Source organism: Manacus candei, unplaced genomic scaffold (assembly GCF_025592945.1).
Source record: "Manacus candei isolate 608988 ecotype Guabito, Panama unplaced genomic scaffold, ASM2559294v1 h1tg000017l, whole genome shotgun sequence".
In the NCBI taxonomy this organism is placed as follows: Eukaryota; Metazoa; Chordata; class Aves; order Passeriformes; family Pipridae; genus Manacus; species Manacus candei.
Genome location: NW_026138065.1, coordinates 14951471 through 14968519, shown reverse-complemented (window position 1 = coordinate 14968519; position 17049 = coordinate 14951471). Strand labels below are relative to the sequence as shown.

At 40.6% G+C, this 17049-nt stretch overlaps 1 protein-coding gene across 10 annotated transcripts in view; it reads left to right on the top strand.

Moving 5' to 3' along the window:
• TTC7A (tetratricopeptide repeat domain 7A) overlaps positions 1–17049 on the top strand; it is a 172185-nt gene that overhangs the window by 106587 nt on the left and 48549 nt on the right. For all 10 annotated transcript variants that reach the window (XM_051782864.1, XM_051782866.1, XM_051782872.1 and 7 more), the window contains 3 exons: positions 5732–5848; positions 9646–9743; positions 16265–16399. In XM_051782864.1, coding sequence (XP_051638824.1) covers positions 5732–5848; positions 9646–9743; positions 16265–16399 — 350 coding nt within the window. The remainder of the gene's footprint in view (positions 1–5731; positions 5849–9645; positions 9744–16264; positions 16400–17049) is intronic.

Genomic DNA, 17049 nt, shown 5'->3' with positions numbered 1-17049 from the left:
TCTTATTGATAACATGACTAGGGCTTTAGTAAGTGTTGTGGGAAGGTTAATGAAACCACAATGGTTACAGTGAAAGAGTACATAATCTAGTTGACTTGTATAGGTGACTCATCACTGAAGCTAAACTCAGCAGCTGATAAACTGAGCAACTGATTTTTCTGTGAAGATACTACAGTTCCACATACACTGTCCTCTCATACTGGCAGATAAAACAAGACCGGACAATCTGGGTTATAAAAAGAACAGGGGCTGCAATTGTGTTTCTGCTGTAATGTAAGAGTGGCCATTCTTGATCAAACTAAGGGCTTGTCTGGCTTCAGCAGGGCATGTGCTGAGTGCACAGGGAAAAGCATGTAGAAATGTGGCAGTAGGATGATCCTACCCCTCATATATCATCCCCGCTTCTGTCAGCAGAGTGGTTCAGAGCTTTTCGAGCCAGAAGTTGCATTAGGTTGTCTTTAATGCCCCTGATGGCCCTGTCATCTGTGAATTTATCTAATCTCTTTTTGAACCTATTTATGTTTCTGCTCCAGAACATCCTGTAGCAATGGGTTTTGCACTTTACTTTTGTGTTGTAGGAAAAAGCACTTTATTTGCTCATTTTAAATCCACTGCTTGATTGCTTTATTGGATATTCCTTCTTTCATTGAAACAGCACAGATTTGCTTTGCCTTCCTGATCTTCTTCGTGCTGTTAATGATTTTATAAATGACATCTCTTCTCTCAGCCTCTTTTTCAGGCTGAGAAGTCTGTTTACTGTCTCCATATATCAAAAGCATTCCAAAACTTTGATCATTCTTCTTGTCTGCTCCATTCTCTTTCCAGTTCTGTTAGATCAGTTTATATCCTGTATCCACCTGTATCCTCCTTCTGCATCCATTACCTTAAAGGAGAAGAAATCAATTCAAGAGTTCAGTGATTGAAGTGTTGGGGGTTTGAATCCATGCCTTGCAGTTCCTCAGGGGGCAGACTTGGGCCAGCTACCCATCCAGGTTGTGGCAGTCCCCTGCTTTTTATTGGAGCTGGTGTGGAATATTTATCTGGGGTTCAGAGAGGTAGTAGGGTGAGCTGGTCGCTGTCGTCCAGTGGCACTTGCATGCTGCTCCACACCCCATCAGTCACTGGATAAAGTGTATTTGCTGTTCTTGGAGCAGTCACAAGCATTCTGGTTTCTCTCTCCGGGCCAATGTCTGTACAAACAGCCACATGCATCCTGTCATTTAAAAAAGAATGAAACAAAGTACACGTATTAGTTGCCGAAGGTCAGTATCTTCATGCTAATGCACACAGTTGTCTCCATGAATTGAGATATACTGCTACAGGTTTTGGTGGTTTGTTTTCTTTCCTTTGTATTAGGAATCCAAAATAACCCAGCAGCTGTGTGTGTAGGTAGACAAATCTGTGTAAATAATGAAAGACTTTGGGGAATGACACCACTGATCTGGTAAAGCTTGAAGACATGTAGATCTTTGAGCAGCTACTCACAAGCTCTGAAGAACTGGAGGGGTTATAAGCAGACAGTGAATGGCAAAATATATAGATAAATGACTACATAATACTCATTAGTCCTAATTTAATCTCTCAACCTTGAAATGAGTGGAAGGTGTTATTGTTTGTTATAGTACTGGCATTATTTATTGCTTGTCAGATGATAACACACAGAGATCCCGTTGTGATGCTGTGTAAATGTGTAGTTCAAGGGCTACATTTGAGACTAAAAACTCCATTTGAAAGCAGCTTTTAAAAGTCACAATAATTAACTGATTAATAAATCTTAATAGAGTCCTAGAGCATCCATAAAGTTGTCAATTAGTTATTGCTATACATAGCAACTTACGACTTCCACAGATGTGCTCATAAGCATTTATAGTATACCATATGCACATGCGAAATCTTCTGATAATAAGTATTAGCTATTAAACCTCAGTAATTAGATTGTCAGTGATAGGAAGGAACTGCCTCTTTTCTTCGTGGGAAATATTAAAGAACTTAAAGGCTCAGCACTGAGCTATGTAGGATTAGAAGACTCTTGGAAGTGCTAGGTAGGTAGGTGGCTGAAATCAGCCTTTATGAAGACAAATGTTGAATGCCTTCTGAAATCAACCGAAGTAGCCTTCCAGTATTCTGGTCTCGTGTCATATTGTAGTCATATTGTTATTTATACTATTGAAATTTTGATACTTGGGAAACCTAATTTTGCATTTTCAGAGCTTCAGATATCAGCAAATTTTTACAGATTTTAATTTGCCAGAGTTAATGTTACTGTGATAGATGTGTGTGTTTGCTTGTGGCAGTAGCTTGACATTACATCAGGGAATAAAAGCCTTTGCATACTGTCCACATACCCTATAAAAAAACTCTCTTCTGATAAGGAGCTTAGAGTCTGTTATCAAGAATAAGTACTAGTTATTTTTCATTGTTACTGTCCCTGAAATTGCACATGTTACAAGATTGATTCGTGGATTTTTTGCTCTGTTTTCCTGTGCTTATGTAGTAGCAATTTATATGCTTGCTTTATCCCAAATTTGTTTTCATATTCAGAGATTAACAGAATTATCAATAACTATATTGATAATCTTGGGACTATTTTTATATGTTGAATCTTTTTAAGAGTCTATGCTGCTTAATACTACAAGCATCATACAAATGTACAATGGTATTAAGAAAATATAATGAGATCTGTGCATAAATAATTTTTATTTATGTCCATGAAATTGTGCACAGACACTGATAGGACACAATATCATTAGATTTATGTGTAGCAAGACTGCTGTCTCAGTAATAAAATTACAAGCTTAAGATAAGTGATACTACTTCAGTGTTTTCTCTATGTATTTGTTTGTCTGGTTTCACTGTTATAAAGCTTATTAGTAACTGAGAAAGAATGGCAGCATATAGCACATGCAGCCTAATATCCTCATTGTATTTCCACCTTTTAGTTGTCATGTTTAATTGCACTGTTTACTGCTGCTGTTGGTATGGTTTGATTCCTTTTGCCACTTACATTCTTCCCATTTGCCTTTTGGTTTGATTCATTATATTGCTACACAGTAACATGGATAATGCTATTCCTAAGGTGAATTACCACAACAGCTAACAGCTCATGGTATCTCCAGGATCTTGTAGTGTGCCCATGCATTATGACTGGTGGTAGTATTGTGCTGAGGCTTCATTATGTTTTTGTGAGAGTTGCTTTTTTTTTTCCTGTTTCACTAATTGTTCTCTCTACTGAGATAGAAGATTGCACCTTCATCTAAAGTAGTTGACATATATTCACTGTAAGCAGTAAACAGTAGAGTGATGAAGTACTTGGTTCATCTTTTTAATGTTTAACTGCAATGTTTAAATATACTATGTGGTGATTGTAATTGCTTGCTGATAACAAGCCATCTATGTCCCTACTAATGTGAAAGGGAGAAAGAATCCTTAATATAACCCTCTAGTACAGGAGTTTGACTGTTAATAGATTCTTCTATGTAATGAATATTGAGTAGTGTGTTACTGTGTTCAAAAGCATGGTGTTATTCAGGAATGTAATACGACTGGTCTCTGGGCCGAGATCTCCTTAACCACCATTCTTCTGCTGGAAGGAGGGTTGTACAGTGTTTCAGAAGGTCTTTCATTTTGCAAGTTTGTAGTGGTTTAAAAAATTATTCCCTATGATTAAAATAGCCTAGATTTTTTTATGTGCTTGTTTCTAGGACTAGAAGAATATCTTTAATAGCATAATTTCCAGAAGGAAGGTGATAATGCAGTCTTCCCTCTGCACAGAGCAGCCCAAAGAAACTTACTCACAAGCCTATGCATCAAACCCACAGCTTCTGTTTGTACAGTGCCATTGCTTTCCAGATGTTATCCTGTCTTGCTGAAAAGGCTTTAATGACTACAGAAATTACTGTGCACACATGTAGTTGCTGCAAAGATTATTTTCCTTAATAGTTATGCGAATGCATTTACTTATTCATTTCCATTTGACTAGTTTCAGCTTCCAGTGAATTCTTAGATTTTCTGGTAGCTTTTCTTTTAGATCCAGGACTCACAATGAGATGCTTCTCCATGTAGGTGTTTGTAGGCTGAGGCAAAATAATTTCTTTGCTGCTTCTTGGTTAAACTGAATAAACTGATCTTCTTAAGCCTCTGATGAAATATGTTTTTCTAACCCTCAGATCACTCGCATAACCTTTTTCTTAACCTCACCCCATTTTCAGTCATCTTCTGGAGTTGAAAAGCAAGAACTAGAAACAGGATTGTTGTGTCTTGCTGATGCTGTGATCAGTAATCACCACATCTTCCAGCTCCTACTTGATTGTGCTTCCATATATGAATGCTGGGGGTTCTTGACAGAAAACTGCATTGTTGCTCAGGAACTTCACGTTCATGAAGCTATCTTTTATAATACCAGTACGCTCCAGGGCATAGCCTCCCATCTTTCTACTGTGATATATATTTCTTGCACTGAACTGACTGATTCTGTATTCTGTTGCATTGGAACAAGCGTTGTTCTTATGAGCCCAGTTCACTTACAGACATCCCTGTATAGCAGTCCCCCCTGCCCTCCCACCCCAAAAATGCACTAAAACCCAAATCCCCAGGCTGATGTTTATTAGTGCCAAATGGGACTGCAGTATTAGCACATTACTGTAGATAATACACCACAGTGTCTTGGCTGCAGATTTCTAATTATTCCAAGTGAAGGATCTCTTACTCAACTACAAAGTCTTCTCTAACATCCTATATGCAGTTGCTGTTGTCTCTTTCTGAAGTTGTTTGGATTCCTCAGGAGCCTGCAGGTCACATTCACAAAACTGATTTTAGGATTTTTAACATTCTGCTGTTGTTGCCGGCATGTGTGTACACATATGTGCATTCAGTGGCCTAATCGCTAGCCGGATTGAGTGCATTAAAAATGCGTTGATATTGGACTTTCTAGAAAAATTTAAAGGTGAGAAGTAAGTTTGCATTAGCAAATAAGAAATAAATCATATCATCTTGGCAATTAAAATAGAATGAGTGTTGTCAAGGATGGTGTTAAAATCCACGCTAGCAGCAAGTGGTAGGTTGTGTCATTGCCAAATCTGTCTTCTAACCTCTGCGTGACCCAATTCTGCTGAATTCCAGTGGTCTGTGCAAGTATGCCGTCTCTAGGTATAAGAATAGTAGCAGCAGTTACACTACCTAGAACAAGAATGTACAAGGCTATCAGCTGTCTTGCCTAGGGGCATGAAATGATTGCCAGCTGGGGTTAAGAAAAAGCATTTCCTTCTTGTGAGGCATTACATAATTATCTGTGTATATTAAGTGTGCTGGGTTTTTCGCCTGAAATTTATTATGTAAGCCAGTACTATAAGAAGATGCCAGACTAAGAAAACAGCCTGGCCATATGTATTATAGCAATTACTTTTTGTTCTGTTTTCAATACTGTCTAAAATAAAGTGAGATTCGGTGTATGTTTCACCTTGCTAGCTTTGCAATGCATTGCTTTTAACACTGTCCTGTCGGCTTTGTGACGCAAATTTGACTGCAGCTGAGGAATATTGTTAATCCGCTCATCTCCTTGTGGGAAATCTGAAGTTGAGCCAAATGAAATGTTTTGTGCTCTGATGTTTTCTTTTGTTGCTGCACATACAAAGGAAGTAAAAACGCCGCCTGCTAAGGTCTCACTAGAGTGATACTGATTCTCTACATTTATGAGATGCCAATAAAACAGGAGTTATTCTTTTTCATCTTGCAGCTTACTCTTCACCAAAGTAAAACTGGAATGGATACATAAAGGACCTGAAGAGGCTCTGATCACATGCAGACGTATGTTGCAGATGTGGCAGATGGTATATAATGTTTCACAGCACAGGTAGGCTTTCTCCACTGTAGGAAGTTCAGATTTGTTATTGGGGATCCAGTTATCTTCTTTAATTTTCTAGATACTTAAGGTTTTTTGGAAAAAAGAGTAATAAACACTACTGTTTGAAACATAAGTAATATTTCTAGCTATGATAAAGAAAGGCAAGATTTTAATAGCTATTATTTTTTTTAAAAAAAGAAAAAAAACCAACAAAAACAAGACCTCAGTATTTTAATATTGAAGAAGCAGTTTGAACCAAGAGTTTCTGATCCAAATGTCTAAACATCTCTATCCATATTTGGATGTCCAGAATAGAGGGCAGATTTTTTTTTTCTTCAGGAGTGCTGAGCATTCATCAGCTATTGTTCACAGTCTGCAGTAGTTGGCACCAGGAATGTGTGGGGGTGACAGTCCCGAAGTGAGTAAGCCAAGGAAAGGCACATTGCCAAACTCTATCATATGCTGTAGTCATGTGCTGGTTGCACAGCCTGGTACTAACTGGGCAAGGAAGGAAGTGGAGAATGTAGCATCTTTCTCCCTTCCCTTGTCCTAGTAAATCTGCGTTTAAACAATGCTGCCTTCCCTGTTGGTTTCCTTCCTTTTATCTGCTACCCCACCAAAATGTAAAGTTTAGAAAGTGTGAAAGATACTTACTAGGGTTTTCTTCCTTCCAACACCCTTTGGATATTGTCCTAGTCAAGGTATCACTGTACAACTGTCTTGGGAATGTTACACCAAGACTGTACTTATCTTTCACCAATAATGTCCATAGAGGTGTTTGATGAGAAGGACAGCATGCTTGATGGCAACAGTCTGACAGCAGGCTGAGGTAGCTTGTGTTGTTCCCCTGTATGTTCCTCTGTATGTATTTACATAAGCCTTATAAACAGCAGAAATATATGTACAGAATGATGTATGTCTATATACAAGTTGTCCTTGAGGGATTATTAGTAATTCTTGTTGGTTTAGCTAATGAGAAGCAAACCAAACACAGAAATCAAGATATTTGCATAGCAGCAGAGAAATGGTCTCTTACAGACTGGAATCATTGATTTCCTTAGGCCTTAGTCTCTTTAGCTAAGGATTCAATCACGTACCTCTCACATGAATAATCTTCATACACATGAGTAGTCCTTGTGAAGCTGATCAAGTCCATGCTAAACAATTATTACTGAGGAAGATGTACTCTTGCAAGGGGGGGGCTGCAAGCCTGGGACTGTAGAGAGTACGTTGGAAAACAGACAAATAAATAGTTCAGCTATTTGGACTGCATTTGGATCCCAGGCTGTGCTTTGGCATTTATACTTATAAACCCAAGATGCGATAGCTTTAGGGGCTTTCTATAAGCTTTAGCCATGGAAGCCTAAACACAAAACAAATTGCTTTTGCTTTTAGGAACCCCGGTGTGTATTTCACCTCTGTTCCCAGCAGGGCTTTTTTTTTTTTTAATTTCTCAAAAAATACATCATAAAGTATTTTCTATTGGGAGGTACTAATTGAAAGGTAACAAGAATGAACTTGGTACCTGTGGTTCTAGACTGGATTTAGTGACACAGGAAGGCTCTTATATTAAGCAAATTACAGCACTATCAGCTAACAAATATGTAAAGTATTCTGGGTAGGGCTTGCAAAGGAACTTAAGGGGAATTCTTATCAGTGAGACTTGGACTCAGCATTCTTTAGGGCCTCTTGGGAAAAAAAAAAAGCTTGCATTTACAGAAAGATGAGAGCTGTTGCACCCAGCACTCTTTACTAGTTTAATTAGTAGATAACTGCCTACACACTAAATGGCGTTTTAGTTACTTTTAGTTGCATTTGTCTGGCCTAAGCTTCCTGGCTTTGCAGTCTCACTGTGACTGACAGACTGAAGAGTCTTTCAGGGCCCAATATTTTACCCCTAGGCAGCTATTCATATTCCATGCTCAATTCTCCTTTTGTCTTCTCTCTGACAAACTTGTGCCTCTGCAGTCTCTCACAATCAAGTGTTCCCTTCAGTATTTTTGTCACCATTTTGTCCAGTGTCTCAACTACCTTTCAAAAACATGGGCAGTAAAGTGGCAAAATGTCCTGCTCTCAGCCTTTCTAGTGCTGTATGCAGAAGGCAAATCATCTGGCTACTATCCCTTCCATGGTGCGTGGAAAGGCTTTCTTGGTCGAAGGCCTTTTACTGCAGCTGTTAAGGAGTAGTTAATTTTCAGCCCTTCTCCAGGATAACAGATTAAGCTGTTGGGAGTGGCTATTTTGCACAATGCATTCCACTTGGTTCTCAGCCTGGGATTTTCCAATCTCCTCACTGGTCCTTGGAGTAGGAGTACAGCATGTAAGCCAGTGCTTCAGCATGTGCCTAAACAATGATCCTGTGGTGATGGCTGCTGCATCGAAGCAGCGCTCACCTCATGGCAGTAATATTTGGAAGTGCAGCTGCCTTGTTCCTGCATACGCAATGCACCAGTAAGACTGAGTTGCCCCTATAATTCCACCAGCAGCTCCCAGTCAGGGCACTTACACTTGGGTCAATCCTGGCTAGGCAAGGCTGAGACACAGGACAGAGAATTTAATTTTTCCTTCTATCTGTCACCACATGATAGTCTCAAATGAGGTGTCAGTGTGGAAACAAGTATGGAAGACAGGGAGGCCCATTCAGGGGCGTAGTTTGGTGCAGTCAAAAGCCTAAGAATTCAGGGTTCATTAACAGGAACCATTATGTTTGATCCAAAAGCCCAAGTAAAAGGTTAATTAGGTATTGTAAATATGATTTCTGCTATGATAAATGACACTAAGTGGCTTTCAGTGACTTCCCAGATTGTTAACTGCGAAGGACAAGATTTGGTTTATCTTTTGCTATTGTTTTCTGTAGTAACAGACTAATCGTGTTTAACACCAAATAGCAGTCCCAAGCTAATTCTTCTGCTAGATTAATGCAAATTCAAGGGAATTCTGTGCAATCCCTACCAAAGGACTGATCAGACTGAAAGACAGGGGCATCCACAGTAATCATGACTCTCTGACAGCTTGTTTCCTGGAAGGAATATTGTCCAAAGGCTGAGCTGCAGGCTTGGAAGTGTGCCAGAAAAAGTAGCCAGGGCAGTCACTTCTCCTTCTGATATTTTGTCCCTTAATAGATGGTGAGAGGAGGTATCATCACCACTGATCCCTGGGGGATGGCAGACTATATGGAAGGCACATGACTTTTTTTTTTTTTTGAGTTTCCCTTTGGAAGGCCTCTCCTATGAGGACAGAAGTCTTGTAGAAGAGCAGACCAGATATTCACCCTTTCATAAAGCAGTGCTGTGTGGTAGCTTTTATCTTCCTCCTCTTTTTGAACAGAACAAAGGTGGAAAGGGAGAAAATAAGCCCTTTGAAATGAAAAAATGAAGAAATTAGCACCCAGGTGGAAGCTGGTAATTGGTCTGTTTCAAAAAGATTAGCATAGGAGACCTGTGAACAATTACTCTGCAGACAAGTCCAAAGGATGGTGATTCTTGCTGGAAGAGGGTTTCCTGGTGGGCCTCCTCTGATCTGGCTTCTAGCTGCCAACATGTTCCTTGTGGTTTGCAAAGACTTCCAACAGCCAAATAAACTATATACCAGCACATGCCCTGGAGCCCTTCCTGGTCACTGTGTCTCTGAGCTTCCTGTCCATTGGCAGATGTGGGGGGGGGGGGCATTAATACATTCAAGAAGCTGATTTCATGCAGCTGGTAACCTTGGTTTTTCAGTTCTAGTTGCAGCTAGACTATTGCCTGCTTTGAGGAGATGTTCTTCACTGAGAGATGACCAGGTAACACAGTTTTGTTTCTTTACAGTGGCTCTGAGAAATGCAGTAGTGTGACCGAAACACCGGTGATCAAAAGGCATAACGGACTGCATCTCACTCTCCCAGATGCTCATGATACCGATTCTGGTGAGGAAGCAAGATTTGTGCTTTCCTGTGCTAAACACATGCATTTGTGAGAGATGAATGTTTTATTTTGTTTGGCAAGGGTGGCGGGGCTGTGCATATTCATGTTGGACTGGTGGTCAGGAGGTCCAAATCTGTCTCCATGGCCAGCTCTGCTGCAGAAGCCACTGTGGTTTGCCTGTACCTTGGCTTCCCCAGGCATAAAACAGAGATGAGTTTCTGCTTTCTATTACAAAGCTCTCTGAGTCAAGCATGAAAAGTATTCGATGGGAGTTCACTACACTTTTACAAGAACTGTCTAATTCAGTCCTTTTTTTCCTCCTACCCCCCTCCCCCCACCTTTTAATCCTTTTTAGATGTCCTGATCAAGCCAGCTGCTATTGTTGGTTTTGGAAAGCTGAATGAAAGTGTCAATTCCTATTAAATGGTGATTTGCTTTGGGATTTCTGCATAAGCCTTGTGATGTTTTATTATATGGTAAATACATATTCACAGTAACAGATATAGTCAGATGGAAATAACTGAGGCATCAAAGCTAATCTTGGCAGAAGGGGAAAGGAAGCTTTCAGAGATTGCTGCCGACTTGTGATTTTTATTATAGGTCTCGTGATATTTGGTGCTTCCTTTGAAACCCTGATTCTCAAAATCAGATGATTATGTGAGAAACTTGACTTTAAACTTGAAGGTTTTTTTAGGAAAGCAAATTTCTATCCTTGTGAATGTAGAAGAAACTCTTGCAAAAAAAAAAAGTGAACCTCAAACTCAGAAATTGAAAAAGAAGAATATAAAAGCTTGATTTAAAAAAACCCCCACATAACCAAGTCACATGCTTTGGGGCTGGGGAATTAGGGTTTGTCTGTGTCTGAAATCGTAAACACCAGGAATTCATAAAATTGAAATCACATGCTCAGCATATATGGCTGAGATGGACGACAAGTTCATATGTGTTAAGTACATGACTTTATTAAATAATGTGTGCTTAATTCCCATTTACACCCACTAATGGTTAAAAAGCATTGCAAGGTTAGGTTTTGAGTATTCAGACATCAAAATATTATTCAGCATGTCTGTTCTCTTGTTTGTGGTGTTAAACCCTCAGGGTTTATATTTATGATATTGTTATCTTACTGATTCTATGCACACACATTTATGTAATTTTTTTAATTCCATTTCTCTTTTCTTACTCTTTGCTGAGATGACTCTTTGTATTTTATATAGACCCTTTTTCTCATTGTTTGTATGGCAGTGTTCTAGAATCTTTGGCTAAATTGAAGAGAACAGACCAAATTCAACACAGATGGATGAAGAGGATACACTAAATAAGTGTCTGCTGTTTGGCATATTAAAAATAAACAGGAAAAGAGAGTGGATATATCATGAAAACTTCCTGGTAATACAAAACCATTTAGGATCATTGTCACTTGAAGATAATTCTGAAGATTTGTGAAATATATCCTATCATCTCTGATGCTGGGTGATAAAATGAACTCTCATTTTCAGTGAATATGTGAAAATAGTTTGAAAAACATTGTAGGTAGTTTGCAGAATCCATCAGCCACTAGGGATTACTATGAAAGTAATAAAACCCCAAAAATAATATTTCCTACAGTACTTTTATTATTCATCCAGTTCTCACTCTGCTGCTAAAGCACTGAGTGGTTTGTGGTGTCTAGACTGTGAGCCCAGGTTGAGCCTGGACTTATCCCTATGTCTTCAACTCTAGCTTGGAGCTTAACGGTGTGTAAAAGGTGTTCTGGGTGTGGATCCCATGTGCTTTTGGAGATCCCTTGCTTTGCTTTGTAATTGTTTGTAGAAAGTGTGGCCAGGTTTGGGCAGCATCCACTTACAGCATGGTTTGAGATTTTGAGACCAAAATGTCACCAGTAGAGCCTGTAATATTTTGATGTGCTGGTGTATCACCCTTCAGAGACCTGACTCTTGCTCACTCTTCTGCTGCAGACCTGCAGCATCTTCTTCAGGGTCACAGCAAAGCTCGGGCATGTTTGGGCTCTTATATAGTGCCCTCCTCAAAAAGCACTTGGGTTGGGGATCTGTTCCAGCCTTCTCTTAGCACAGTTCTAGCAGCCAGCCTGCAACAGAGCAGTTGTAGTTCAGCAGAAAATGCTGCATGCCATGGTGCTGCCTGCCAGGAAGAGCAAATTAATGTACAGTACAAACTTTAAAGCAGCTTTTCACGCACCTTAAGTGATTTGCACTGAATGCAGTTTGGTTTTAGCCAAGAAATGTATTCCTCCTCTACTTTGAGAATCCATGTTTCCATGCTAACATGGTTGCCCCCCCAGTGGACATAAGGATGGAGCTCCTACTGAAATTACACCACCCACCTTAGTGCAGGGCTGGCACTGGCTGGTTTCAAAAGGGGTCTGTGGCTCCCTGCTCTGCAGGCTTTGGATGCTGCTGTTCTCCATCTGCAGAAAAGAGGCAGCTGAGGCTGCTGTCCTGGTTGGGAGCCTCTTTGAAGACAGTAGGGGGTGAGATTGGAGGGTACAGCTCTAGCCTCTCTCACCCTTGTGCTTCCCCAGAGCTGTGACTGTGTCTGGCTGTTTTGAAAGAGGGAGGAGGTCTGATATTTTTGCATCATTCTGGAACAGGCACTGGTCTCCATCGTGAAATCCCCTGGGAGCATGCAGCAGTATTGCTGTAATGCACAGGCACTCTTTGATCTCTGGACTCATCACTGAAGGGGGCAGGGGGTTACTGTGGCTGGGCTTGACATTGGCCTCTCCCTCAATTAGACCACAATGAGATTATTTCTTGTGCCAGAACTTTAGGTTTGCTGCTAGAAAGATTAATTCCTCTTTATTTTCTTCATCTTCTTTTAGCTGAAGCAATGTTTCTAACTAAATTCACTGATATCAGTCAGCTGCCTTGCTGTTTCATTCTTTTTCTGATTTAGTCTTATCTTATAATGCTATTGCCTGAAGTGATTTAGGCTAGGGAATTCTGTGTTTCTTATAAGCCTAGTAAATCTACTGAGGTACATTTCTATTTTGATAGCAGTTTTTTTCATAGATGCAAAATATTGAACTTGATCTTTTCGGTCTTATAACAGTGGAACAGTGCTTTTAAATTATTTGGATAGATTTTGTATGGCTTATATGCAGAGCTCATCACCACAAAATCAGTTTTGTTATTTTTATGAGTTATTTCCCAAATGTGTGAAGGGCTTTATTGTAAAATGTGAAGTTTATATTCTGTCTAGTGGAGCTGTTAAATAGAGAAAGAGACTGCACTAAAATAACAAATTGATGTGATGTCTTCTTATGCCAATATTTGCATGTATTTTGAGGCATGACATTACAATTCTGTGAGACAGGTTCTGTGGGGAGGTTTTTTTAGCCTATAAAGATCTACATTTCTTTAGGAAGAATGAGACATTCAGATGCTTTTTTTTTTTTTTAATGTTGCTTGAAGTTTTTCCATCTCCCCCAACTACCCTGAGGTCAGAGTCATGCCAGTGCAATACATGCTGACCTCCTCTCTCAGGAGAAGGTGTATGTTAGAGGGATATTCTTTTGTGGGTCCAGTAGCCATCAGCCCACCTTCAGGGTCACCATATTGCTTGCCTGAGATTCAGAGCTGTGGCTGAGCCCCTTTCAGTCCAGAAGGGCCAGGCTGGCTAAAACCTTCTCTCAAAGAGTTTATTTGGTCAGACAGAGGACCAAATTAGGAGCAGCCCAGTAGTGATGGGCAAGAACAGCAGTGGCAAAAGTGGACGTATGGGCTGTGATGGACAGAGCCTTTTCATCTGGTGTTTATGTGTCTAGAACAAGGAACATATCTGTGTCTGAGGCCCGGCAGGGATGGGAAGAGATGGGATGGTCTCTGCCTAGTGTGGTTTGCTTTCTCATGTAGGCTGGAAGAGAAGGAAAAGAAAGTAAAGATTAAAGGACTGGAATACCAAAGGCTGTTAAATGCAAAGAGCCTCTGCTGTAAATCTCTGAGTAACTTGTGTTCTTATTTTTATGGTTGTGCAGAAGCCCACTGCATGGGGCAAGATCAGTCTCAATGTCAAATTTCCCCCTTAGCAACTACCAGGCTAATGAAAAGGAGAAAAGGAGCAGCTAACTTGTGTTCCTTTGTGTGCAATTAGCTCACTGTGATATTCCTGTAAAGCCTGCTTTGTGAGGGAAGGATGCTTTAGTCGATCCTAAGTGGATCTACTTAGGCAGTGTGTGAACCTCTTCAAAATGCATAAAGGTGCCTTACAGTGACATAGTTTTCTTGGATTGACTTGCAAGGAAAAGAGGATTTCCCTGAGCTCTGGGAGGATGTGAATAAAACACCAGCCCATATGCCCACCCCATGCAAAGAGCCCAGCATCATGTATGGGTACTTGCAAGAAACGCAGCTCTAGAAAGCCTCTCTGGAAGAGGGCAGTCTTGGCAGAAAAATATGATTCTGAAAGTTGCTTTCAAAGCATGCTAATATTATCAGGAATGCTAATATAAGAATCTGGTTAGGCTGACAGCACAATCCCCAAAGCACATGTAATTTTTTCCATGTTTGCCAATCTAGAAGGCAAGAGGTCTACCCTAATTTCAGAGTCCTCCTAATAACATCACTAGCTTGTTCATGTGTCCATTTTCTTGTCTCTGCACTTCAGAGAAGCTGTCTGTGCTTTTGGATGGCTGGGAGTAAATGGTAGTTTTCCCTGTGTCAAACAGCTGTAGTCTGACTTGAATTTTTGGGAGTTTTGGTGGAATTTCTCCCAGGTGGGGGTAGGGATGAGGGAGAAGACTAAGTGGGCAGGGCAGGGGGAGGAATCTGGTGCAATGGAACAGGCTGAAGATGGATCTGTTAAATAAACTGTTAAATATAATGAATTCTCCCTGCAAAGCTGAGTGGCTTTTACCCTACTGCTGAAGTCGTAATTGCTACATTACTGCACTGTCATCTCTCAGAACATTAGATCAGGAGGAGCATTAGTAAAGGAATGTGTTTGAAAATATGTAGGAATTTTAGAAATGCAGCTAGGAAGAGCACATTTGCATTTTCCAAGGGAGCTGTGGGAGTGTCCTGCCCTTGCTTGTGGGACTGTTTTGACGTTCTCCTGTTTAAAATTAATGACATTAGTTAGCGGTGAGATAATGGGACAAGTATTTCCTGGAGCAGTTTTGGGCTTGTGGTCTCTCCCAAACCATGACACTCTTGCTGCAGGTTTGGTAGAAGCTGCAGCCATGTCCTGCCTCGCAATGCAAAGGTGTCTTGGCACAGGAGCATGAGGTGAAAAAGTGCCTCCCCTCATGCCTGGCAGGAGGCTGGGTCCCTGCTCAGCATCCAGAGTGATGATGGCCAGGAGACCATGGCTGGGGGGCCACACTGCTGTGCCTGCCAGCACCCTGGCCCGGGGTGATGTGTCAGTCTGCTGGTCAGGAGATGTGGTTTGGCAACCCCCTCTTCAGCACACTTCAGCGGGAAAAGCTGCTGTCTCTCTCAGAGAGAGCATTTAATGCATAGGCCCTGTGACAGGTTTTTAGCCCTTCTCTCCCTTTCCTTGCCCAGAGCCATCTCAGCTTCCCCGACTACCTGTTTCTGGGCTTTGCTGCTCCCTCAGGGTGGCTGCAGTGAGTGAAAGCGGGATTTGAACTCCGTGATCTTGTGGTCTGTGAGGTCAACGTGTAAGGATTGATTCAAGAAGAATGCTAATTAGCACAAGTGTTTCAGTCACAGCAGCTCTCCAGAGAAGAGCTTATCAACCTTAAGTCACATTAAATCTATGTATATTAAAATATTTATTTCTCAAAGCTTTACAAAGTCAACCCTGAAATCTCATTTTGTAGCTTCTTATTTTGCTATCATCCTCTTGGTACCCCTGTAAGAGATGAGTTTACCAGTATAATCCCGCTTGCTGTACTGGAGAACATGGTCTCCGCCCATGCACTCCTTCTGGGAGTAGCTTTTGATGTGATGCTTTGTCCCAGAGATGTGGGCGCCAAATACTTTATTCTTGCGTAAATGTTACAGTGCATACTAAAGGTTAATGTAGTCAAAGCTCTGAACTCTCTGCCCCCTAAGGTTAAATGAAAAACCACATTGCCTCTAAATCAGTAGAACAATATTGATGTCCCTTGAAACGTGTGTGCTGTGTGAATGGAGCTAAACTACCTTCTAATGCTGTACTAAGTTTTTACATTAGTGGGGCACATTTTGGAATTGTATGGTGTCTGTGATTATAAAATGGATTGTTAAAAGGTATTTGTGGGAAATATTTGATGGTAGACTTCTGCTTCCCAAATGAGCAAAATATGGTTGCTTCCTTAATGAATGCTAAGCAGACCTTTATAAAATTACTGTCTGTCTCTTAATTTGCTTATTTGAGCTGCAGCCCTTGGGTAATTTAGCAGGGTTTTTTCAGTAAATTAACCTTTTAAAAAACATAGTTCTCCAGTTGGTCATGCCAGAATTCAGTAGAGCTCTTATTATATTGTGTGAAGGATCGGACCTGCTGCCTTATTGAGTCAAAGAAATATCCTTTTTGTTCTTGTTTTGTTGGTCCGTAGGGTCACAACGAGCCTCTTCCCTTGCTGCATCGAGACTGGAACAGGCCATGTCTGAAATAACTATGCAGAGCAGCACAATGAAGCAGGGACCTATGCAACTGTGGACAACTCTTGAACAAATTTGGCTACAAGCTGGTAAGTCCTGAACCACCTGGGGTTCCTTTTTCCCTCCAGTGGTGAATAAGATGACATAAGTATTAACCAAGTAGTTGAAACTGTAAGTTGAAAATCACTTTATTCCAGGAGAAAATCAGCTTATCTATCCCAGATGGTTTTTGAAATACCACTTATTTGATTTTGACAAAAAAATACTATAGTAGTATGATTTTTCAGCTCACCTCTGTTTTTCCAAAACACACAGAAAACTTCAGTCATCACTACAATATGCTTTTTAAAAAAAGAGGTTAGGTAGTTCATTAACAAATGGTAGTTGATAGGGACAGTTATTTTCATTTGCTTTTTCCTACATGCTTCCCTGTAATAAGACTGGGTAAACCATGTATTAAATGCGATTTAGGCTGGGAACTTTCCACTCTTTGCTGTGGCTTAAGTGAAAACTTTTAAAAAGAGCAAGTCTTTCGTTTCACTCACTCTTTGACTCTTTGAATCTCCCAAGGGCTTGTAGGTTGCTTATCAGTTTGAGACACTAGTGCAGAGATGCTACAGTAGAGCACATAAAGGGAAAAGAGAACAGTGAGAAGAGGCTACCCAGAGGCGATCTCCAAACTCATAGAAGGGTTTCATGTAGGACATTTGATGAGGAACAGAGCTACCCAACACGTTCT